Source organism: Vipera berus (assembly GCF_964194415.1).
Source record: "Vipera berus genome assembly, chromosome: 1".
In the NCBI taxonomy this organism is placed as follows: Eukaryota; Metazoa; Chordata; class Lepidosauria; order Squamata; family Viperidae; genus Vipera; species Vipera berus.
The window spans coordinates 121,814,797-121,836,771 of record NC_138202.1 but is presented as its reverse complement, the minus strand read 5'-3'; the positions used below and the strand labels follow the sequence as shown (position 1 = coordinate 121,836,771).

The 21,975-nt window shown below is 43.3% G+C and overlaps 1 protein-coding gene across 1 annotated transcript; it reads left to right on the top strand.

The window, feature by feature from the left end:
- Nucleotides 1-9,913: 9,913 nt before the first annotated feature.
- Nucleotides 9,914-21,680, top strand: DES (desmin). Its single transcript, XM_081313403.1, has 9 exons — nt 9,914-10,529; nt 14,140-14,200; nt 15,485-15,580; nt 16,423-16,584; nt 16,715-16,840; nt 17,279-17,499; nt 18,118-18,161; nt 19,755-19,837; nt 20,209-21,680. Exons 1-9 carry the CDS (start codon nt 9,976-9,978, stop codon nt 20,248-20,250), a joined length of 1,389 nt encoding a protein of 462 aa, XP_081169529.1. The 5' UTR covers nt 9,914-9,975; the 3' UTR covers nt 20,251-21,680.
- The last annotated feature ends 295 nt before the right edge of the window (nt 21,681-21,975 follow it).

Here is a 21,975-nt window from a genome sequence, read left to right as displayed (position 1 = left end):
CATTCCAAGATTCTTTGGTTCATAACACCCCTTTCTGGCTTTTGACCATTTTCTTTCTCACATGAGAGGCAGCCACAATGATCTAAAGGCTAGTATTTCAAACCCTGCCATGCTCCCTGACAAGAATGATGCTTCCTTTGGCTTATCCAAGCTGCACGCATCATTTGAAAAAGATGGAAGATCGGTCTGCTGTCTTCCAACTTGACTCCTTTTCAACCCCTGGTTCTCATTCCTTTTAGAGACATGAAAGGAACCATTAACATTTCCCTAAGTTGGAAATGTCTCTGCTGCCTTGTTCTCTCCTCATTATTGTCTATACGTGAGAGTCTCTGAAGCCAGAGCAGGGATGGGAGAACGTTTCCCAACCATTGTTCCTTGCGAGTTTTCACAAAGAATACTCTCCTCTTGTATTGAATGAATAGGTGACTACACATTGCCTTCCTACAGGGGGAGGAAAAACAGCAGGATTGATGATCATATGTATTTTGCTTTTTTCTCATTGATTTAATGGTTGGAGTCGTCCAGAGGCATTTACAGGATTGTAATCAAAATGACAAAGGCAATGTCATGCCGTGAGTTCCATCCTTTTTGTATGCTATATGACAAAGTGGAGCTTGTATAATGATAGGACAGCTCTGCTTTCATCATTTGCCCCCTCTTTGGACAGCTGTCGATCCATCTATGCTACATGCTGTTTTGAATGATCTGGCAAGGAGAAAGATTTTATGCATATTAAATATTATATTCACTCACTTTGATGGTGGTATATTTAGAGGTCAAACCAAATGATGGGAAGAGTATACAGGCAGTCCTCGACCTACGACCACAATTGAGCTCAAAATTTCTGTTGTTATGTGAGACATTTGTTAAGTGAGTTTTGTCCCATTTTATGACATTTCTTGCCACATCTGTTCAGGGAATCACCGCACTGTTAATAAATTAGTAACCTGGTTGCTAAGTGAATCTGGCCTCCCCATTGACTTTGCTTGTCAAACAGTTGCAAAAAGTAATAACATGACCCCGGGACGCTGCAATGGTCATAAATATGAACCAGTTACCAAGCATCTGGATTTTGATCACCTGATCCTGGGGATGCCCCAAAGGTTGTAAGTGTGAAAAACGGTCATAAGTCACGTTTTTCAGTACCACTGTAATTTGAATGGTCACTAAATGAACTGTTGTACGTTGAGGACTACCTATGATAATAATGTCTATAAAGTGGATTTTAAAAAACAGCTGCTGCTAGAGGCTGTGGTTGAGCTCATGTAAAGGACTGTGAAATATGAACTGTTAAGTGTATACTAAGAGTGCTATGCAGCAGATCGAATAATATTTTAGACCCACTTTCCCCAATCTTGTGCCTTACAAATATGTTGCAAATACCAACCCTCACTCCACATGGCCAGAAGCTAAAATCCCTCTGTCACCTCTTCTTACGATTACAACTTTGCCATGGGGTAATAGAATATCAGTAGACCCCAACTTACAACCGCTCATTTAGTGAATGTTGGCAATTACAACCACCCTAAAAAAAGTGATTTATGACTTTCACACTTAACAACTGTTGCAGATTCCCCATCGTCACATGAATGAAATTTGGATACTTGGCAACTGGCATGTGTTTATAATGGTTGCAATGTCCCGGGGTCATGTGACAACCTTTCACAACTTCCGACAAGTCAATGGGGAAGCCAGATTTACTTAGCAACCGTGTTACTAATTTAATAATGCAACCATTTGCTTAAAGTGTGGCAAGGAAGATTGTAAAACGGGGCAAAGCTCACTCAACAACGTATTGCTTAGCAATGGAAATTTTGGGCTTAATTGTTATCGCAAATTGAGGATTACCTGTAATGGCATCACTCCTTGCCAATCTTGGTTGATCTTGAAAAAGCTAAGCAAAGTCAGACTCGGTTTTTACTTTGCCGAGAGATCACCATGGACCCCAGAGCTGTAAATCACATTGAGGAGCTGAAAAACATCTTCCAAGAAGGCAGCAGTGCACTGCTTCCATCCTGTTGCCAAAAAACTTACCATAAACATGCCCATGACATCACTGGGGGGGGGGTCAAGCTTGATTCTAGTGATTCACTCTTTGCTAATAGAGTGGTAATCCATTTACGTTTACATGCATCTCCCATCTGTTAGTTCTCCAGCAAGCTTAGACAAAGACGTGTTTATTCTGTAAGACGAAAGAAGAAATAGTTATATATTTACTTGCATATTTTGCAGGTGCATCACAATTCTTCCATATCTCCCTCCTAGATGCAGCTCTTAATCCCCCTAGGTCAGGGGTAGGCAACCTTGGCTCTTTTATGGCTCATGGACGTCAGCTCCCAGAATTCCTGAGCCAGGCTGGCTCAGGAATTCTGGGAGTTGACGTCCACGAGTCATAAAAGAGCCAAGGTTGCCTACCCCTGACCTAGGTGGCAGCTCTGAGGAGCCTGAGGCCTGAAATCATGGCCATAGGGTTCCTTAAGATATGCCACTGCTAGCAGCAACTACACTTCTTGCAGGATTTGATGGCTGTCGTCCTTTGATACCATTCCCAAGATCGACAGATTAACCCTAATCCTTTCCCATAATTCATACTCCATCCCTAATTGAGAGCAACCTTCCAGCCTGGCCCTGAGATCTGCTGATGGAAGGAATAGGATTGCTCCTAGGTTCTCATTTCAAGCCTCCCTCTTTCCCACTTCTCATAGACAGCCCTTTCACACTTCCTGACATGTCTACTTTCCCCAGCTTCTTTTGGGAACAAAAATAGAATTATATAAGGGGGTTTACTTCCATCTATCTCCCCCAGTATCCCTTCTTGCCTCTTGGGATTCTGACACACCCATGAACTTTCGCTTGTCTTAAAGGACAGGACGTTCTGTCCTGTTTAAAGACAGTCATGCCATCTGTGAAAGACAGCAAAACAATAAAAATGGTGACTATCCGTCACTGGCCTCTACCTAAATGGTCCAAGATAATCTAATCCCATTTTAAATCAGGGCTAAGATAATGTTAATGCTATACTTTATTTTAGAGCATGGGCTAAGAATGGGGAAATTCACAGAGAAGGTCCATTACATATTTTTAGATATATTCAGGATTAAATCTTTCCCACCCCCAGTGCTGTGTTGAGTGATACAAAATACTTTGAATTTATATAACAGTTCACAACATTTTGCATTATTACCCCATTTTGCAGGTAGAGATTGTTTTGGCTTGGAAAGAAGGGTGCTTTCCTCACTATAATAGAGTTCCTGCTCTCAGCTCCTCCTTGGACCAGAATAAACCAAAATAAATGCACTGTTCCCTTTGCCAACCCCTGTCCTGCCTCTGTCTCATTCACTGATGAATTGAGTGCTGAACAGGAGAGGCAACAATGCTGGAGGAAACAACCATCTGCCCTGCTTATCATGGACTGTGCATGCATACTCAGGTAGCCCTATGGGCAGTGCAGAAATGGTGCAACAGAGGCAGGGAAGTCCATGCTGATGTAGTTTTAGAGCAAATTGTTTATTATGGATATCAGTATGGACAATATTTTCTAATAACAGAATAGGATCTATAAAAGGAGCAGGTTTAGCCAATGGGCTACATAGATACTCATCATGTAAAGAAAACAACGATCATAAGAATCAGAAGGGACATGTAAGAGGAAGTTGATTAAAGAATTGGGATTCCCTAAAAGCAAGGATAAGTCCAATTATTTCACCACTAGCATCACCATCAAATGTTTTCTAAGGTAATTATAGTCAGAAAGATTGGATTACATATGCCGACGTGATGCATCTGGATACAAGACATAGATTAACCACAAAAATTGCTCAGTGAAGGAAGAAATCTGCCATGGTTAATGTATTGGCTAATAACTGGAAAAATACAAAACAATCTTAAAGAAGAAGGAGGGAGCATGAGGAAGATGACAGAATGTAAAATACTATGTTTTAGCATAGTCAATGAAGCAGAAGTAGATGTTTTTCTGGAACTCCCTAGCTTTCTCCATGATCCAGCGTATGGGGGCAATTTGATCTCTAGTTCCTCTGCCTCTTCGAAATCCTGCCTGTACTTCTGGTAGTTCTCGATCTACATATACAGAATCAAGATAATGTATTAGGATATATCTACAAATTGCTATTTAAATATGATACAGAGACAGAACAAATTAAAAAACTGTATGATAAAATAGATGCAAAATTTCAAAAAAGCAATAGCAGTGGATCAAAGGGAAGATTTACAGAGTGACATTTTAAGGCTACCTTCATTCATGGGTTGAAGAATTACTTGATTGGCATCACAGTCTCTGCATGTTTTTGCTTCACTAGCTCTTAACACAACACCTTTGCAAACATTTCTTGGACCTCTGAGCCAGGAATGTAATTACTACCAAGCAGTAACGTATGGTGCAAATTGCATATAGGAACATAACGGAAAATAGGAACCATCAACCAGCCTTCCAATAATACTCCAGTACAAATCACTCTGCCCAAACTTATCCTGTCAACATAATGTTTAGAATTCAACCACTGAATGGGGGGGATAATATAATCAAACAAGAAAATCTTTAAAATACAGCTTAAGAAAACTAAATGATAAAAGAGCAATCTGTTTAAAAGAGACAACTGTTAAAAGTCCATAAAAGGCAACAAAATTAATTCCAAGAAATCAGGTCAGAATCTCCTTTCATGTACATAAAATGCTTTATTTACAATTAAACAACTTCTTTTTGTTCTTCTTTTCTAGGTTAGACGGGGGAGGGGGGGTTGCCTTAACATTTAAATGTTGTTAAATCATTGAAAATATCCAGAATGAGTTGCTGAGTTATTCATAGTGGCATTCAGCAACATCAGAGGAATCTATGACTATACAACTTAACCAGAACATAAATCATAGTAAGAACTGCAACTCACGAATTAATTACCATATATCAATAATATTGCCTTGTTTAGTTGCATCTCTTTGCTTTTGCAGCATGAAAAACACTAAGAGCACGATTGCTGATAACTATATAAGGATGCATTTTCTCATGTTTAATTAGTGTCATAGCTTTTATTTTTCCCCCTGAAAGATTTAGTTGTGAAAGCTGTGTTGAAAACAATGGCTATATGGAATATCAGACCTGTGATTTTTCTTTTTAATTAGAGGGCCTTCTTTATTGTATTCTAGAAGAAGAAAACAGGATAAAGGAAAGGTGATAGTTTTAGCCAAAGGACAAAGCTTGAAGGAAAAGACAAGAAAAGAAAAGAGACAGGAAGGAAGGAAGGAAGGAAGGAAGGAAGGAAGGAAGGAAGGAAGGAAGGAAGGAAGGAAGGAAAGAAAGAAAGAAAGAAAACAAAGGAAGGAAGGAAGGAAGGAAGGAAGGAAGGAAGGAAGGAAGGAAGGAAGGAAGGAAGGAAGGAAGGAAGGAAGGAAGGAAAGAAAGAAAAAAAGAAAAGATCAAGGGTGAATGGAAGGGCAGGAGTGTTCATGATAGCATCTTGTCTTCGTCTCCATTCTTTCCTCCTCACATACAACGTTGGAATGAGGCAATCCTCATTAGGAAATACCTTCCCTTTTACAGTAAGAAAGAGAGCACAGACTGCCCCAGGGGGATGAGCTTAGCCTTAGCCTTTCTTTGGAGGTGCTCTAGTTGACTAAACGACTCAAGGATGTAAGGAGGCAATTAGCAAAGTGTCATTGTCTTTTCGGTCACGGCTTTAGATGTGATGGAGAATGTAAAATATGCTACAGAGGCTGGGCTGATGCACAACACTCTACCTCCACAGTTCTTCTTTGTGAAAATGTAATATGGAAGATTAATCCAGGGCTACATTAGCAAATCGTACAAAATATTTGCTAACAGATGGTTTCTTTGCAACTATATTGTAGTCTTTTCTTGGTTTTTGTTGGACAGATGAGTGAGGAATGCCTCCCAAGTAAGCAACCCTAAACCATTTTACTCAAATTGCCAGTTTTGAACATGTTTTCTTGAATAATTACCTTCTTCAGAAAGTGAGGAACTGAACAAGTCATTGTACATCACAAATATAGACAAGTATACAGAATACTTCCACATAGTAGTGTTTCTGCTCCACATCCTCCTCAACAACTATTTCAGTCTTCATATATATAGAATAACCATAACTGTGGGTTCAGAAACTTAAGAAGGATTTTTATTTGATCCAGCAATAAAAAATAAAATATGGGAATACTGTGTGTGTGGAAAGACCAATGATCCAAGCTTTCATTGTACTAGCATGAATTTATTTAGTGGAAGATTTGGCCTTGATGCTTAAGAAGTGAGCCAGGCAATGTTTGAGAGCATCAAAGGCCCTTTTCTGCCTGGATAGGCCCAGGATACCGGTTGATATGGTTATATTATCAGAAGGAGAAGCGTTTTTTCAGTGATTTGGGGGCAGTTAGTTATGAGAAAGGGAGCTTCTATTCTGTAACACAGGAATGTCAAACTCGCGATGTCACGTGATGTCATGTGACGTATCGCAACATTTTCCCCATTGCCGGCAAAGGGGTGGGAATGGTTTCGGGTCCCCAAACCCCAGGCTGCGGCTCACTACCGGGCCTTGAGCTGTTCGAAACTGGGCTGTGGAAGTAGAGGGTGAGCGCACGTGCATCCCCACTTGCACAAGCAATGGGCAAGCCCGTGTGCACATGCTCCATTTGCACAAGCGGCAGGTGTGTGCACCCACCAGTCATGGAAAGGGAGCTGTGTGCATACACGCATTTGCCTGCTACTCATGCAGAACCATCCCCACCCCACCCCCATCGGTCTGCAAAGCCGGAAAGGTTGGGGAACTCAGCTGTAATGGAACACGGAGATGACCTTGGGGAAATGGGGGAAGAAATGCTGCCTAGGAAGCAATCAGACAAGAGAGGCAGGAGGCCAGTGGCTAAAGGGCCAGACAAAAAAATTCAAGAAGGATCCACTCTAATTGATCAAACAGGTAAAAGTAGCAGCAGGAAATTTTCACTTTCAGACTTGCAAGATTCTGCTAATGTGGCCTTACAATAAAGTAGAAGTAGTGCATCTAGTCATGCTTCCTATCTGGCTTACCTGGGAGGGCTGACCCATTCTACCCTTCCGGCTGAAATTGTCCTGAAAAATAATGATTTCAACTCATTTTGAAGACCTTGGGAGTAGTTTAAAGGTGGAAATGTTCCTACTTCCTTATTTTTACCCTTGATTTTGTGAAGTCAAGCAAAACAAAACCCATGTTGCTTAAATTCAGTCATTTTGACCATAAATCTCCATAGTATGGTTGTAGAGTGCTGTCAGATGGTATAAAGAGGAGGTTGCAGGCTGCAAATTAGCAACTCTTTATCTATATCAACATTGTTTTTTCTTTATGTTTGTGGGAAGAATCCAGAGAAAGAAATATTTTGGGAAATAGTAAAAAGGCAAAATATATTTCCCCAAAGGAATAATGGAGAAGATCTTTAAAAAAAATAAAGACGGAAACCAGTCCCTAGAAATCAGCCCCAGTCCCTAGGCAGAGGCAAGCTTTTAGAAATGCAAATTCAATTATCCTTTCAGCTAGAAACTGAAGAAATTAGGAAGACAGACCCCTAAAATCTACATACCCCATCCAAATTCCAAGGACAGGAAACATAATACGATTAACCCACCAATACCAAAAGGGCACACTCAGGCTAAGGTCAAAGTACATGACATAGGAAATACAAAGCCTCAAACAGGAACAGGAAACAACCTCAAAAGCCCCAGAAGGTATAAAAACCCACCACTCCCAGCTACATGTGGTCAGTTTTTCCCAGAACCATCTTTCTGTCTGGCTCTCCTCTTCAATAAACTGCAACCTTCTTTCCAAAGCAGTCTCCATTTTTTTTTATCCCCAGTTTGGACTGGACCCTGATGAAGATTTTTCTTTCAACATGCTCTTATCTACTATCTTCTATTACAATTACTACACAACCATTAGAATATGCTATATTTACAAAGCACAATCAGGATTGCTCAACCAAATTAAGGTGTCAAGTGACCTTGTTCTTATTTTGTTTCTTAAGACCTTGAGTAGCTTATTTATTTTATTTTTATTTTTATTCCATTTATATCCCGCCCTTCTCTGAAGACTCAGGGCGGCTTACAAGCTTAGCAGTAGCCTTCATTCTATGTATATGCCTGCTTATTAGGGCTTTCACCCCCCCCCCAAGCGGCATTATTACAAAGTCAGCTTAATTGCCCCCAACAATCTTAATTGCCCCCAACAATTCACCCACCTTGATGAACCTAATCCATTTACCTATAATTTTCAAGATTTTAGATTTCCAAGTACCAGGTTATGCTTTAATGCCATAAAAGCTAGGGACAAGTATGGGATGAGATGGAATGGAGTTCTTAATTTGGGAAAAGAATAAAAGGCTATATGATGTTACTCAGGTCAAGATAGGTCATCACCTGGAAAGGAAGTTACAGCCACCTCTGAAGAGAGGCAATGTATACTGCATTGTATGGAACCTTGTGAAATCTAAACTCTGCATTAAAGTCTCAATATGCCTGTGCATATTATTGGATTTTGTATAGATAAAGTTAAGTGTGAGAAAGAGGGAAGCGTTTTTATTTCATCTAATCTTTTTGCATAAGAATTTGAACATTATGTTATGATTTAGTTTGTTATTTGGGCATATGTTCTTCTGGCCAATGAATCCCTAATATTTATACTTAGAATACCTGAACATCTACAAGGCTGTATTGCAGCTATCACATAGAAGGCCCTTTTGCTTCATATCCCACGAGTGGGTTTAAGTGGGAAATAAGGGCAGCATGATGTTGGGAGTCAGAGAGAAAAATGGGAGCGCATGCTGTGAAGGGAGATGCATGAATGCCTGAACCTCAGCAAGCTGAGTAGCTGTCAGGGCTGAAGAGATGGCATCCTGAGTCCTCCTATGAGCCAAGAGCAGAAAGAGTTAACACTGCTCCTTCCTCCTGGCTCTGAATAGGCTCTGACAGCTCACAGAGGCAGAGCTATTTAGGTCTTGTAGCTACTACCTGGGAGAATGCAAAGAGGAGGCGAGTCAGGAACTTCTGACTGCTAGTTGTCAGGCTCCATTCTGGATGCATGGATAAACAGGGTGACCCACCTCACTCTGCAATGATCTTGCTGGGTAATTGTCAGTGATTCAGCTTCTCTGAAATTGCTCCATTTCAAATAACACTTACAAAGGAGGCCTGGGGATGGGTAGGCTTTTCGTCTTCTGCTTGCTGGAAAAAGCTGTTTCAACCGTGGTTTAAAAGGTAATAGAAGTGGCTCCAGGACAGGACAGGCACTAGCTGTCATCACTTTGTAATTGGGAGATGGCTGCAGAGCCCCTGTGCTCCATTCTGTAGACTTGTGCCGTGTGTAGCTTCACTGAGATTTCACTTTTCTGGGAAAACTTTACGCATTGCCTTTTATAAATGCTTCTCAGATTGACTTCATCCCAGTCTGGGAGAGCTTGTTGGCCTGGGATATCTTTGTATCTGTGCACGTGTGTGTGTGTGTGGATTGTACAGAGGTTTATTTATTTGGCTTTGGAGGACCATAAATGCCCCCTAATACATCTCCTGCTCTCTTCTGTCTTGTACAGCAATCCACTCCCTTTCCACTTTCCATATATCCCTTCCACTTTCTATATCCCCTCCTCGCTTCTATTTCATATCTCTTAACCATCATCATCCTCTCTGGAGTTCTGAGTCAATTTCTAGGCCTGCTCCTGGGGAAAGGACCAGCTGCGGTTGCCAAGCAGAACCAAAAAAATGACTCGAGTCCAGTAATTATTTGCTGGCTGCTGCCATCTATCTCCCTCCTCCCTTGCTCAACAGAGGAATCCACAGCTGTTCCAAACTGGGAGAGGAGAAGGAGGGGGCTGTTGGATGATGATGTCAAGACTCAGGGATACAAATAGGCAGAGCTCCGGCTGTCATCCCGGCTCTGTCTTCTCACCCAGACTAGCTGCTGCCTTCCTTCCTGCCTGTCCCACCAAGCTGCCACCATGAGCTTCTCCAACCAGAGGGTCTCCTCGTATCGCCGTACCTTCGGCGGGACAGCTGGCCCTTCCTTCTCATCCCCTTCCTTCCCACGGGCTTCCTTCGGCACCAAGGGCTCTTCTTCCAGCTCCATCTCCTCTCGGGTATACCAAGTGTCCCGTAGTGCTGCGGTGCCCACCCTTTCTAGCTTCCGTGCAAGCTACTCAGCCCCGCTGCGTTCTGCCTATCAAGGCGCCGGCGAGGTCCTTGACTTCTCCCTAGCTGATGCCATGAACCAGGAATTCCTGCAAACCCGTACAAATGAGAAAGTGGAGTTGCAGGAACTCAACGACCGCTTCGCCAATTACATTGAGAAGGTCCGTTTCCTGGAGCAGCAGAATGCCCTCATGGTGGCTGAAGTCAATCGGCTCAAGGGCAAGGAGCCCACGCGCATCGCCGAGATGTATGAGGAAGAGCTGAGGGAGCTGAGGCGCCAGGTGGAGCTGCTGACCAACCAGCGAGCACGGGTGGATGTGGAGAGGGACAATCTGCTGGATGATCTCCAGAAGCTGAAGCAGAGGTGAGACTGAGGCCCATGACTTGCTACCATGGTTTTTTTCTCTAAGTTCATCCCTGTCTATTTATGTTGATCTGTAAATTTAAGGTTTCTTCCTAGTGACGAACAGGTACAATGCTTCTCTGGCCAGAGATGGATTAAACAGGAAAGGGTAATGCAAATCACAGCCAGGGTGAGTGGCCTTCCAGCTCTGACCTTCCAACAGCAATGCCAAAGCTCTCTGAGCAAATGTCATATTTGCCAGGCCCTGGGTAAATGGCACTGAGCAACATTCACCTTGAAGTTGCAAATTTCCTGTGCTCTAATCTGAAATTGCCATCATAACTAATAAGAGACAATCTATCTCACTGGGCCCAAGAAAATGTATTCTTTGAATAAGGCTCAGAATGTGTCCAGTGACGTTCCTGACATACCACCCTCTCCTTATAAACCTTTCCATCTTTGGAAACTTAAGAAAGCTTTTGAGGGCTAAAGTCTTCATCCTGAAGAGAAAGGCTAATATCTAAAAAAAACCCTAGCACAATATTTAAATCTGCTGAGAAAATATTTGTGAGATTTATTTTGGCACAGGGATCCGTGCTGGTTCAGAAATCAGTAGTAAGGTCACCAGTTCCTGCCTTTTTAGAAAAATTGGATGAAAAGACTAAATTATATTTGTGAAACATTTTGTTTGGATTTGACTTTGTGAAAAAATTACACATGTAATTTTATTTATGCAGGGAGTGGATAATTCTTCCTTATCAAACACTGAGGTTTGGTTTTTAATGGGGGATCTCTTTAGTTTAATTCCACACCAGTTAGGTCTGCTTTTTCCTTTTCAGTTGTACAGGGGATGGGGTGGAAGTGAGAGGTGTGATACTCTAAACAATTGTTACAAGTTCTTGTCAGATCAACTCTTGACTCCTTTCGGTAGGGTGAGGATGACTGATGGTTGCCTCTTTCCATGAGGTAGCTCTGATTTTTTTTTTCCCCCTGCATGATGTAAATTGTCTATTTATGTCCCAACTAAGTAAGACCTTGACTAGCTCAGGATATATGTGCCACAAGGATATGTTGATGATCTATTTCTACGAGTTTTTTAAGAGTTGAAATAAAAGAAATGATATTCTGAAGATTAGAAATAGGGTGGATTTAAAACTTTTAAATTAATTAGTTGCATGTGAGAGCCAGAAACCAATTTTCTTCTGGGGTTGCACATTAAATATATTAGTGGTGTAGTAACAGAATCCCTCTTTGACAGTGCCATTATTGTTTTAAAAAATGTACATTACAGAACTGAAGCGGGTGCAGATGGTCAAGATTCCATGTTACCCAACACATCTTCCAAGTCTATAAATCTTTGTTCTAGAACAGAGGTCTCAAACTTGGCCCTTTTATGACTTGTGGACTTCAGCTCCCAGAATTCCTCAGCCAGGCACACAGGCGTGCCTGGCTGAGGAATTCTGGAAATTGAAAAGTCCAAAGTCATAAAAGGGCCAAGTCTGAAGACTCCTGTTCTAGAATTTCTCTTCTACTCACAAGGGGGAAAAAATCCAGTTTCAGTTTATTAGGAAAAGTGACTCCCAGGAACTTATCTGATATTGCTCTTCATTGTATGTCAGCGGATTCTTCATAACCCCCTACAGTTTGTACCAGTATAATTACAGCTTTTGCAGCCCTAATGATTGTTGCTCAGCTGGATTTACCTAATAGCTGGGCTCACAAATCATGCTAAGTCATGATTTGCTTTCTCTCGAAGGTTCAATAGCTGAGTTCACAGGATGTGTGCTGGCACACCTTGTACTAGCAACGGAATGGGTTAATGCTATAACAACAGGAGAGAGATGAAAATAATACAATACTTTTTGGGGGAAACTGGGCTGTTCAGTAGAAGGGCCCTTCATATCCTGCTTCTGGAAGGCTAATCCCTAGGCCCTTATTCTGTGGCCAATCCTCTTGGAAGCTTTCTCTTTTCCTCCAGATTTAACTCTCTTGTGATTGACAGGGCACAAGTGGACCCTGCCAGAAGAAAGCAACAGCCAGATAGCAAGGTTGAGCATGTTGACAGGAAGTGCATATAAATAAGAGAGGGGGAAATTTAGGCAAAGAAATCCAGGGGTCAATGTCTTTCAATCAGATATGTATTTTATTTATTAATTAAATTAATCTCATCTCATTAGCCAAAGTGACCCTGAGTAGCTTACAGTACAATAAAAACATAAATATACTGCTCAAAAAAATAAAGGGAACACTTAAACAACACAATGTACTGTATTTAATAGTAGGATGTCTTATTTTCTGTTCCCTTTATTTTTTTGAACAGTATATACCATTCAAATGTTCTCCTGGTTCTGTGAGCAGATGTGCACTGAATTTGGGGGTCGTCGTTTTATTTGTTCTTTATAGCATGCACCAACTGTGATCTTTGGCTTGAGTGTTTACTGCTGTGGAGAAGCAAAAAAGAACTTTTTTTTCTCATTTGGATTGTAGCAAATTGAATGTCCAAGACTTATAACAAGGTGGCAAATGGTATCACTTGTCCTTTTCTTGTGCTCTTTCCCCACCAAACCACATAAAAAGAAATAGAAGTGGCTACCAAACAGCCTTTCCTAACTTGGCGTCCTTAAGATCTGGGGGACCACATCTCCCAGCGTCCATGCCAGCATCAGGAGGAGTGAGATAGGGTCAAGCTGATGCAAGAATCTTATTCAGAAGACCGCCTCTGCAAGCCTTATCACTATATAACAACAGCTGCAACTAACAACTATTCAAATTGTAGTTTAAGATGTCAGGAACTTGGACAATTTAGAACTGAAGGTTTGAGGGTGCTGTGTTTGTAAACATAAAAATACACAAATATGGATACAATAATTGAGAATATGGAAACTAGAACTCCAGGGCCATGATTCACTAACTTTAGTGTCCAAATCCTGAAGCTGAGCCTTTCCCAATCTCAAACCCCACAGAAATGTTAGATTACAGTTTCAATTTCTTCAGCCATTATGAACAATGACCGTCCTGGCTGATTGTGATAAGAGCTTATAATCCCAAATTCTGAATATATGTGAGGAAAAGTGGACTTGGGTGATGCTACACCAATCCCATGTCAAAATACCTGGAAGACAGATCTTGAATTTCAGCATCTTGGTAGCCTTCCACCTGTCTCCCAACACCTTGTGTATCTTTCATATAGGGTCATCTCCAGAATCCCAGGCTGAGGGTCATCCCAAGAGTTTGCATGCTGCTTCTTTGCAAGTCTCTGGCTCCTGCTTCAGCTTTTCTCAGTAGAGCAAGGCTGTGCTACCCTAAAAGGGAAGGGGGAGTTAGCATTATCCATCAGTGAGCTCATGCCTTTGTGCTTAAGGCTTTGACTAAAACAGGCAATGAGAGGACATGTTCTTGCTCCATTCCCAGCCTGGCCACCAGCCAGATCCCACCCCTTCCCTTTGGAATGTAGGAGAATTGCCCGTTCCTGATGCATATCTTACTAAAGTGGATTGGTAGCATGTCAGAGGTTTAGGGTGAAGCACTGGCCTTGACTTCTAAAGCATGAGAAAGGCAATGCTGTTTATATAGACCAGTCAGTGATTTCCCAGTCTTCCCAACTGCTCATTTTTCTGCCCCTTTTTCACAGGTTGCAAGAGGAGATTCATCTTAAAGAAGAAGCAGAAAACAACTTAGCTGCTTTCAGAGCTGTAAGTTCAAATGTTTTCCCCAGCGTGTCTGGGAAAATGAGGAAAAGATTTGTGAAACAGCACAAAGGGAATATCACTTTGCATACTTAAAAGTTGCATTATTTTTTGCCCCTTCATTTCTGAGAAAAGATGTGCCTTTCCCCCCACCTATTAGCACTTTCTCAGATCTTTCCCAAAATGGTAGAGGTAGACAATTGGTATTTGGATTTCAAAATATAAGGAATTATCAGGATTATAGTTAAGACAAGATTTCTGGAGAACATCAAGTTGCCAGCCTTCTATACCAGTGGTGGCGAACCTATGGCACACATGCCAGAGGAGGCACTCAGAGCCCTCTCTGTGGGCACACACACTGTCGCCCCAGCCCCGCCTCCCCCCATGGCCCCTCCTCACCAGCAGCCCCCCGGAGGAGAGTCACCCTTGGGTGCGGCCCGCACAGAACAGCGCAGCCAAGGACATGGCAGCCAGGCAGCAAGGACGACTCTGTCCTTGCACCCCGTTGCGCACAGATGATGCTGCGGGGCATGGGTGGAGGCCGTGGCCACCATGGTGTTGCTGGGCCGCTTGGGCGATATGTGGTGGGCCGTGGAGGCAGTGGGTGGCCCTGCGGGCAGGTGAGGTAGGGTTGGGGCGGTTTTTGGGCACTCGGTCTCTAAAAGGTTCGCCATCACTGTTCTATACTGTGTAGCCCCTTTTGAATAAACGCAACGCCCCCTATTGTTTTGTCTACAACATTGTGCAACCTAGGTGCCTGTGAACTTTTAACACGTTATTAGAATATTTAGAATATTCTAAATGATACAATGTTTTGAATCATTTATAGTATTAGAATCAATAAGCCACAGGGAATAGTGTAAGTACTCCTTCGGGGATAAATACAGTACAGTGGAGCAGCATTTGCCCTGAATTTCAAGGAATTTGGAATTGAGATGCAGGGAACTACCTTGCCATTGTCAATATTGCCAGAATCTGGAGTGAAGTTAGAAAATGTTAGTAGCCCTTTTGTTCAAGGATCATGTGAATTGGTTCAGTTGGGGTCCTTCCCATTCATTTCCTGGGCTTCCAGAATTTCCAGTATTGTTTTCATTGGTCAGATTCCCAGATGATTCAGTCGAAAATCAGAGTGGGGTGGACATAACCTCTTGGCCTTTTCAGGAGCACAGAGTTAAATGGCAGCTGAGTTCATTTCCCTATTTAGTGAGTTTATGCTCTTTTAAAGAGGACCAACCTCTTGGGTCTATTATTACTGCTGAGGTCATGCTCCTCTTTTCTCTGCCATTACAGGATGTTGATGCAGCCACTCTGGCCCGTATTGACTTGGAGAGGCGTATCGAATCATTGCAGGAAGAAATTGCTTTCCTCAAAAAAGTGCATGAAGAAGTAAGCAGCTGTCTTGTGCATGTGTCTTAGTAGTTCTCAAAATGATGGCTTCTAGAATGGAAGGAGGGGTGAGGCTGTTGAAGGGGATGGTGAAAATCAAGCCCAGAATTTAGCTATAATAGCAGCTTTAATTTTTTTTAAAAAAGGAAGATGGTATCAGGTATCAAAAGTTCCATGTCACCAGACCAGCCTTCTCCTGCTAGTTTGCACCACATTTTGGTACGGTGGCACAATGTTTCCTAACATGTTGGGCAAACCCTACCAACCTGTGATGTAAACCAAGCTAGTGTTGTTAGTTTGGGGTTCTGTAAGAGATGATGCCTATGGAGGGGGAGCTGATGTGATGGATTACAGTGAAACAGCAGTTTCCAAAGAAGGAAGGAAGGGAGGGAACACATTTCAAAAAGGGTGGTGGGGAGGAGACAAAAGGTAGCACAGCCCAGAGCTGAATAGGAGAGAGTAAGGCTAGCCACTCCCTAGAATCTCCCAGGGTGTATCAATTAAGGGTAGTAAGGGTTTAGTCTGTCAAGATTCTGCCTATTGTGTGTAAGCAAATAAAGAAGTGAACTCTTGCTGAATGTCCTTCTTGGCTGGGAACTGGCTTAATTTAGTAACCCAATGGTTTAATCCACCATACATTAGTGAGAGATAGTTTACATCTTCTTGAAAGATCATGTTGGAGAAGGTTTTGTCACAACTGAAAGCCGCCTTTCATTTCGATGGTTCCCAATATTTTTGAGTGCAAGGATTTCTCTGCCTAACCAGTATGGATTAGGGGAGGTGGCTAGTAAGCCTCTCCCTACTGCACTGGCCTGATGGTACACTCTTTGTGGCTTCTCCAGGAAATTAGAGAAATGCAATCCCAGCTGCAGGAACAACAAGTCCAGGTGGAGATGGACGTGTCAAAGCCAGATCTGACCGCAGCACTGCGTGACATCCGTGCCCAGTATGAGAACATTGCTGCAAAGAACATCTCTGAAGCAGAAGAGTGGTACAAGTCCAAGGTAGGGAGAAAGAGCAGCTTCACTTGGCTAAAAGACTAGGGATGATGGGAGTTAGTTTTCACTCATGGGATTCGCTCCTGTTAATCCATGTGTGTGCTCTATTTGCTCCTCCACCCCCCCCCATCTACAGGTGACTGACCTGACTCAGACAGCAAATAAAAACAATGATGCCCTTCGCCAAGCCAAGCAGGAGATGATGGAGTACCGGCATCAAATCCAATCATTCACCTGTGAGATTGATGCTCTCAAGGGCACGGTGAGTGAGCTGCCACGCCAGATTAATCATGGAGTCAAATTCAGAATACTGTACCTTGCATTGAAGCATTTTAGGGAGGAATGTTTTTCCTCTTCCCTACGCCCATTTCTCTACGCAAATGCAAGGGAAGCATGGAGAAAGCAAACTGCTCAGGCAGATGTAGCTTTGCACAGCTGTCAGATGGAGAGGTCATTCATAATCTCTGAGGGAGACTGACAGGAAATCTGTTCAATGTAGAGAAAGTTCTGTGGCCAGCTGAAGATCCTCATATAGGCTGACTGGTAAAATCTCAGCTGATGGTCCCAATCGACAATCTCTTACAGCATGTCCCTTGAATGGATGGGGGAGGGCCCCCCTCTTTTTTATATTCAACAAAGAAAGGGGGTAGAAATCTCCCCTTTCCTTTCTCCTCACTGCTTTCCTCTTTTTGACTTCCAGAATGACTCTCTGATGAGGCAGATGAGGGAGATGGAGGAGCGCTATGCTGGTGAGGCTGGCAATTACCAGGACACAATCCAGAGGCTTGAAGAGGAGATCAGGCATTTGAAGGATGAGATGGCACGGCACCTGCGCGAGTACCAGGACCTGCTCAATGTCAAGATGGCTCTTGACGTTGAGATTGCCACTTACCGCAAGCTGCTGGAGGGTGAAGAGAGCAGGTGAGCACTATCTGCCTCTGCGTGTCCTGTGAAGGTAGCTTAGGTCCATTAAAGTTGGTAGATGATGTGTCCGGGGTGGGTTTTGTTCTGATGGAATGGTAGTAGGTTTGTACACCGATTGTGAAGTGTCAGTGTATTACTGCTACACAAGAATCTACTGCAATTCTGGACCGAGTAAAAGAGGCGTGGCTTATCACAGTATCTGAACTCTGCCTTTGTGCTTGGTGACAGCAAAGGATAACAAAGAAGGAAATGCATCCTTCTGTTGTGACAGTTGATGACATTAATTTTCTCTTAGGAAAGAAATAGACAGTGAATCTCTTGAAGCCAAATGTTACTTTTTCTTTTAGCTGAGCAGTTTGGATTAGTGGGACTTGCATTTTATAATAATGCTGAATTTGCATGAAGATTCAGTTTTAGACTGGAAACAACACTTCAGCATGCAAGCCAGAAGAATACAATTAGTTCAGATTTAAGTGTTCTTCCCCCCCCCCTTCTAAAAGGACCATAAGGGATAATGATGGTTGTTGGGGAGGCTGCTGTAGAACATAGGAAATCTGAAAACAAGAAAGAAAGACAAGGCTATTTTAATCTCCCTTTCCTTTCCCTTCTTTACAGAATTTCACTGCCCATTCAAACTTTTTCTGCCATCAACTTCCGAGGTAAGTGACCTGGATCTGGTCTATGTGGTTAAAAGGGATCTTTGGGCATGCAAATCGCTTGGGTTATTTTGTAATGCTAAAAATGGAGCAGAAACGGACAAAAGCCCATCTCCAAGGTTCGTTTTAGAAGAGCGATTGAAATGAGGATGGAATTAGGTGTTTCATGCCTATCATAATCTGTTCTGCTTATTCCCGACTAAAACCTTTTTTTGGTTTTTAAAGGATGGCATTTAGAGGCAGGGGAGAAAGAGATTGCTTTTCAATTAAAAATAGCGCCCTTCCCTATATTTATCTATATATATATATCTATATATTATCTATATATATATAGCCTTGGTGGTGCAGTGGGCTAATGCCTCCTTAAGTAACACCAGCTGCCTGCAATTAGTGCAGGTTCGAGTCCCACCAGGCTCAAGGTTGACTCAGCCTTCCATCCCTCCGAGGTAGGTAAAATGAGGACCCAGATTGTTGGGGGCAATTAAGCTGACTTTGTAATAATGCCACTTGGGGGGTGTATGAAAGCCCTAATAAGCAGGCATATACATAGAATGAAGGCTACTGCTAAGCTTGTAAGCCACCCTGAGTCTTTGGAGAAGGGCGGGATATAAATGGAATTAAAATAAAATAAAATAAAAATAAAAATATTTATCGAACTTAGAAACCACTTACAGAGTCACTCTCTGCAATTATAACTCTCCCTCTCTAACTCCCCCCTCTAGACCTGGAGTTCCTGAAATGGGCCTGCAAAGACAAATGTATCTGAACACCCTCAACTCTGCAAGGAGGAGGGTCAGGTTCAGAACAAAACACTCAGACAAAGAAAGGATTATACATCCCAGCCTACCTTCCACTCAAACCCAGTCTCACCTAGAGCTGTTTCTCTCTACAGTTGGTTCTTTGTGGGTGGGGGGTTGGGACCAGGCATAATAATATATAGTTCTATCCAGAAATGTATAAATGAGCTGAAGGGATCCATCTCTCCTCTTAAGTTTCTTTCTAACATGTTTCTTGGTGAGACACCGTAAACAAAGACGACTGTAGTAAGAAATGAAGCATGATGAATACTACAAACATACATACCACTAACAAAACCAAACAGGATAGCTACTACTTTCTCGGCATTGCATCAGAACAAGGATAAACTCTTCCGTTGTGTCCAAAAAGGGTCTTATGAAGGCTAAAAGATAAGGGCAATCAAGCCGGAATATCAAAGCTGCAGTAATTCTAGTTCTGAATTCAAGATCTGTTTTGATGCTGCGGCCAAATTTAGTAGAACTGAATAAGAGCTTGGAAGATTGTTTTGTTTTGGCATAAATGTTTATTGCATTACATACACTGTTCAGTTAGGCTGGCAAGAGCCGGTGTGGGGCGTGTGTGTGTCAGGGACATGAAGTGAAAACGGTACCCATCTCCTCTTAAGTCTTGGTGTGAGCAAGTCATGGAGAACAGTGAGGTTGTGCTTGGAAGAAAACATCCCTAGCCACAGACCCCACCCTCCAAATTCTCTGGACTCCAAGTTCTTCATGGGACTCTCCCATGAAATGCATGCCAGAGTGCAGCCATTACCAACTGTTGCCTCTTTCTGTTCCACAGAGACCAGCCCGGAGCAGAGGAGCTCTGAGGTCCACACCAAAAAGACAGTGACCATCAAAACCATCGAGACACGTGATGGGGAGGTAAGCTGACAGGCTGTGGGCGTTGATGAAATTCAGAAGGGTTAGCGACCCTGCTGCCCAGTAGAAAACCCCAACGAAAAGTCAATGAAGGCAGTCTTGAGTGTATCATTCCTTCCTATTATGGAGCAGGGGGAACGTTCTAAGTTGAGAACCGCTCACCCTGTTGATGTGAGGCTGAGAATAAGGAATGGGAGATGCATCTGAAGGAACACAGTTGGACGCAGTTGTCTTCCTTTTTCTTCTGTCCCTATAAAGCAGAAATAGGGAAGCCAATGGTGGGAATGAGCAAAGGCGCCCCACCTGATTGGGGAGAAGGCCAGGAGGGTGGGCCTATAGGGCTTTCCCTAACTGAAATCTCTGTCTTTCTTCAGGTGGTCAGCGAAGCCACGCAGCAACAGCATGAAATGCTGTAGGTCTTGTAACTCCCAGAGCGACTTGGCCCATCTCAACCCTCAACCCTTCCCATGTGCAAAAATCAGGGGATGCCAGTTCCCACACCTTCTCCCACACACACCCCTTTTGTAAGAGCACCACTGGACAACCTCACCTGCTGAACTGAATGTACAAGAGGCCTTCTGTGTTCCCCAAAGCCTCCCTCCTTCGGCTCCCTTTCTGCACTTCCTTTTCTTTTCTTCTTTTCTGTTCTATTCTTTTCCTGCCCTTTGGCGGGAGGAGGGCAGAAAGAGAGTTGCAGCTGTGTGTGTGTGTGTGTGTGTGTGTGTGTGTGTGTGTGTGTGTGTGTTGCATGCATGTATGCATGTGTTAGAGGTGAGGCTTCCTGCCCCTGTATGGGGTCTGACTGTTGCCTGAAAAGAAAACTCTCATCTGCCGTTACATGGTGACAGGTGCCCTGAGTCACATACGTGTGCTCTGATAGCCATGTGTAGTTATACTCCCAACCTGAGTGTGGCTACCTGCCCCTTCTGGATCCTTCTGCTGCAGCAGTAATGAGAGCTACCTGCAGGCCATGCACAGACAGAGGAAAAGAGTGGGGGGGGGGCATGTGTGAGCATAGCCCAGAGAATGAGGCTGAGTCACCTGCCCAGTCTTGCCTCCGGGACCAAAGCCACAGAGTTGCCCCTACCCTCAAGGGAGCAGGACTCCTTGCTTGTGGGCGAGCGGATGGGTGACGCATCTCTAAGCTCAGTAATTGTCTGTCCCTTTTGCTATGCTACTGAAGCTCTTTTTGGACAAGGTTTTCCCCTTCCTGTCTTGGGGTTTTTCCTACAAGCGTAGGCTAGAGCAGGGCTAGGCAACCTCGGCTCTTTTATGACCCATGGACTTCAACTCCCAGCATTCCTGAGTCAGCTCAGGAATTCTGGGAGTTGAAGTCCATGAGTCATAAAAGAGCCGAGGTTGCCTACCTCTGGGCTAGAGTGCTAGGAGAATTAGGATTTCTAAAGGAGAAAGTGAGTGAGGCCTCTGAGAGGAGAAGACTTGGGCCCAGAAGGGGACAAGGCCTCCCCCATGCCTGCTGTGAAGTGAAGCTCCTAATTTGGGAGGTTGGATATCATGGCCGCCAGGGAGAGGAGCAAGATGCCAGGAGCAATGCACCCACACATGCAAGCTTCCCTGCCTGGAGCATGATCCCTTGCCACATCCCAAATCCGTCCCACGGGGACTGCTGAAAAGCCTGCAAAAGATTGGAGAAGAGAAGAGAAGGAACTGGCAGGTGATCAGGTGATGGAGAGGGAGAGGGAGCGGGAGCGAGAGCCAGCAGAGAACAGTCTGTTATTGTGAATGAATGGAGAGAGAGGACATGGAGAGAGAATGAATACTCCTAGCCCTATACCCCAACACGTACTGGTCCTGCAAAGAAATAAATAAACTATGCAGCACAAAACTGGTTGTGTATATGCTCTTCTTTTGCTGGCTGCTGCAGAATAAAACTGATTCAATTTAATCGCACACTGAGGAGAAAGGAGAATGGAGAAGGAGATTCAGAAGTCAAAGAGACATCCGTGCTTTGTACAGCAGAAGCATTTCTAATGTGTCCTGCTTCTCTTCCATTTTGGTGGCATGGTTTTCATTATTCCCAGGCACCCTCCTATTCGCTGTACTCTATGTCAGGGGTCTTCAAACTTGGCCCTTTTATGACTTGTGGACTTCAACTCCCAGAATTCCTCAACCAGGTGGAA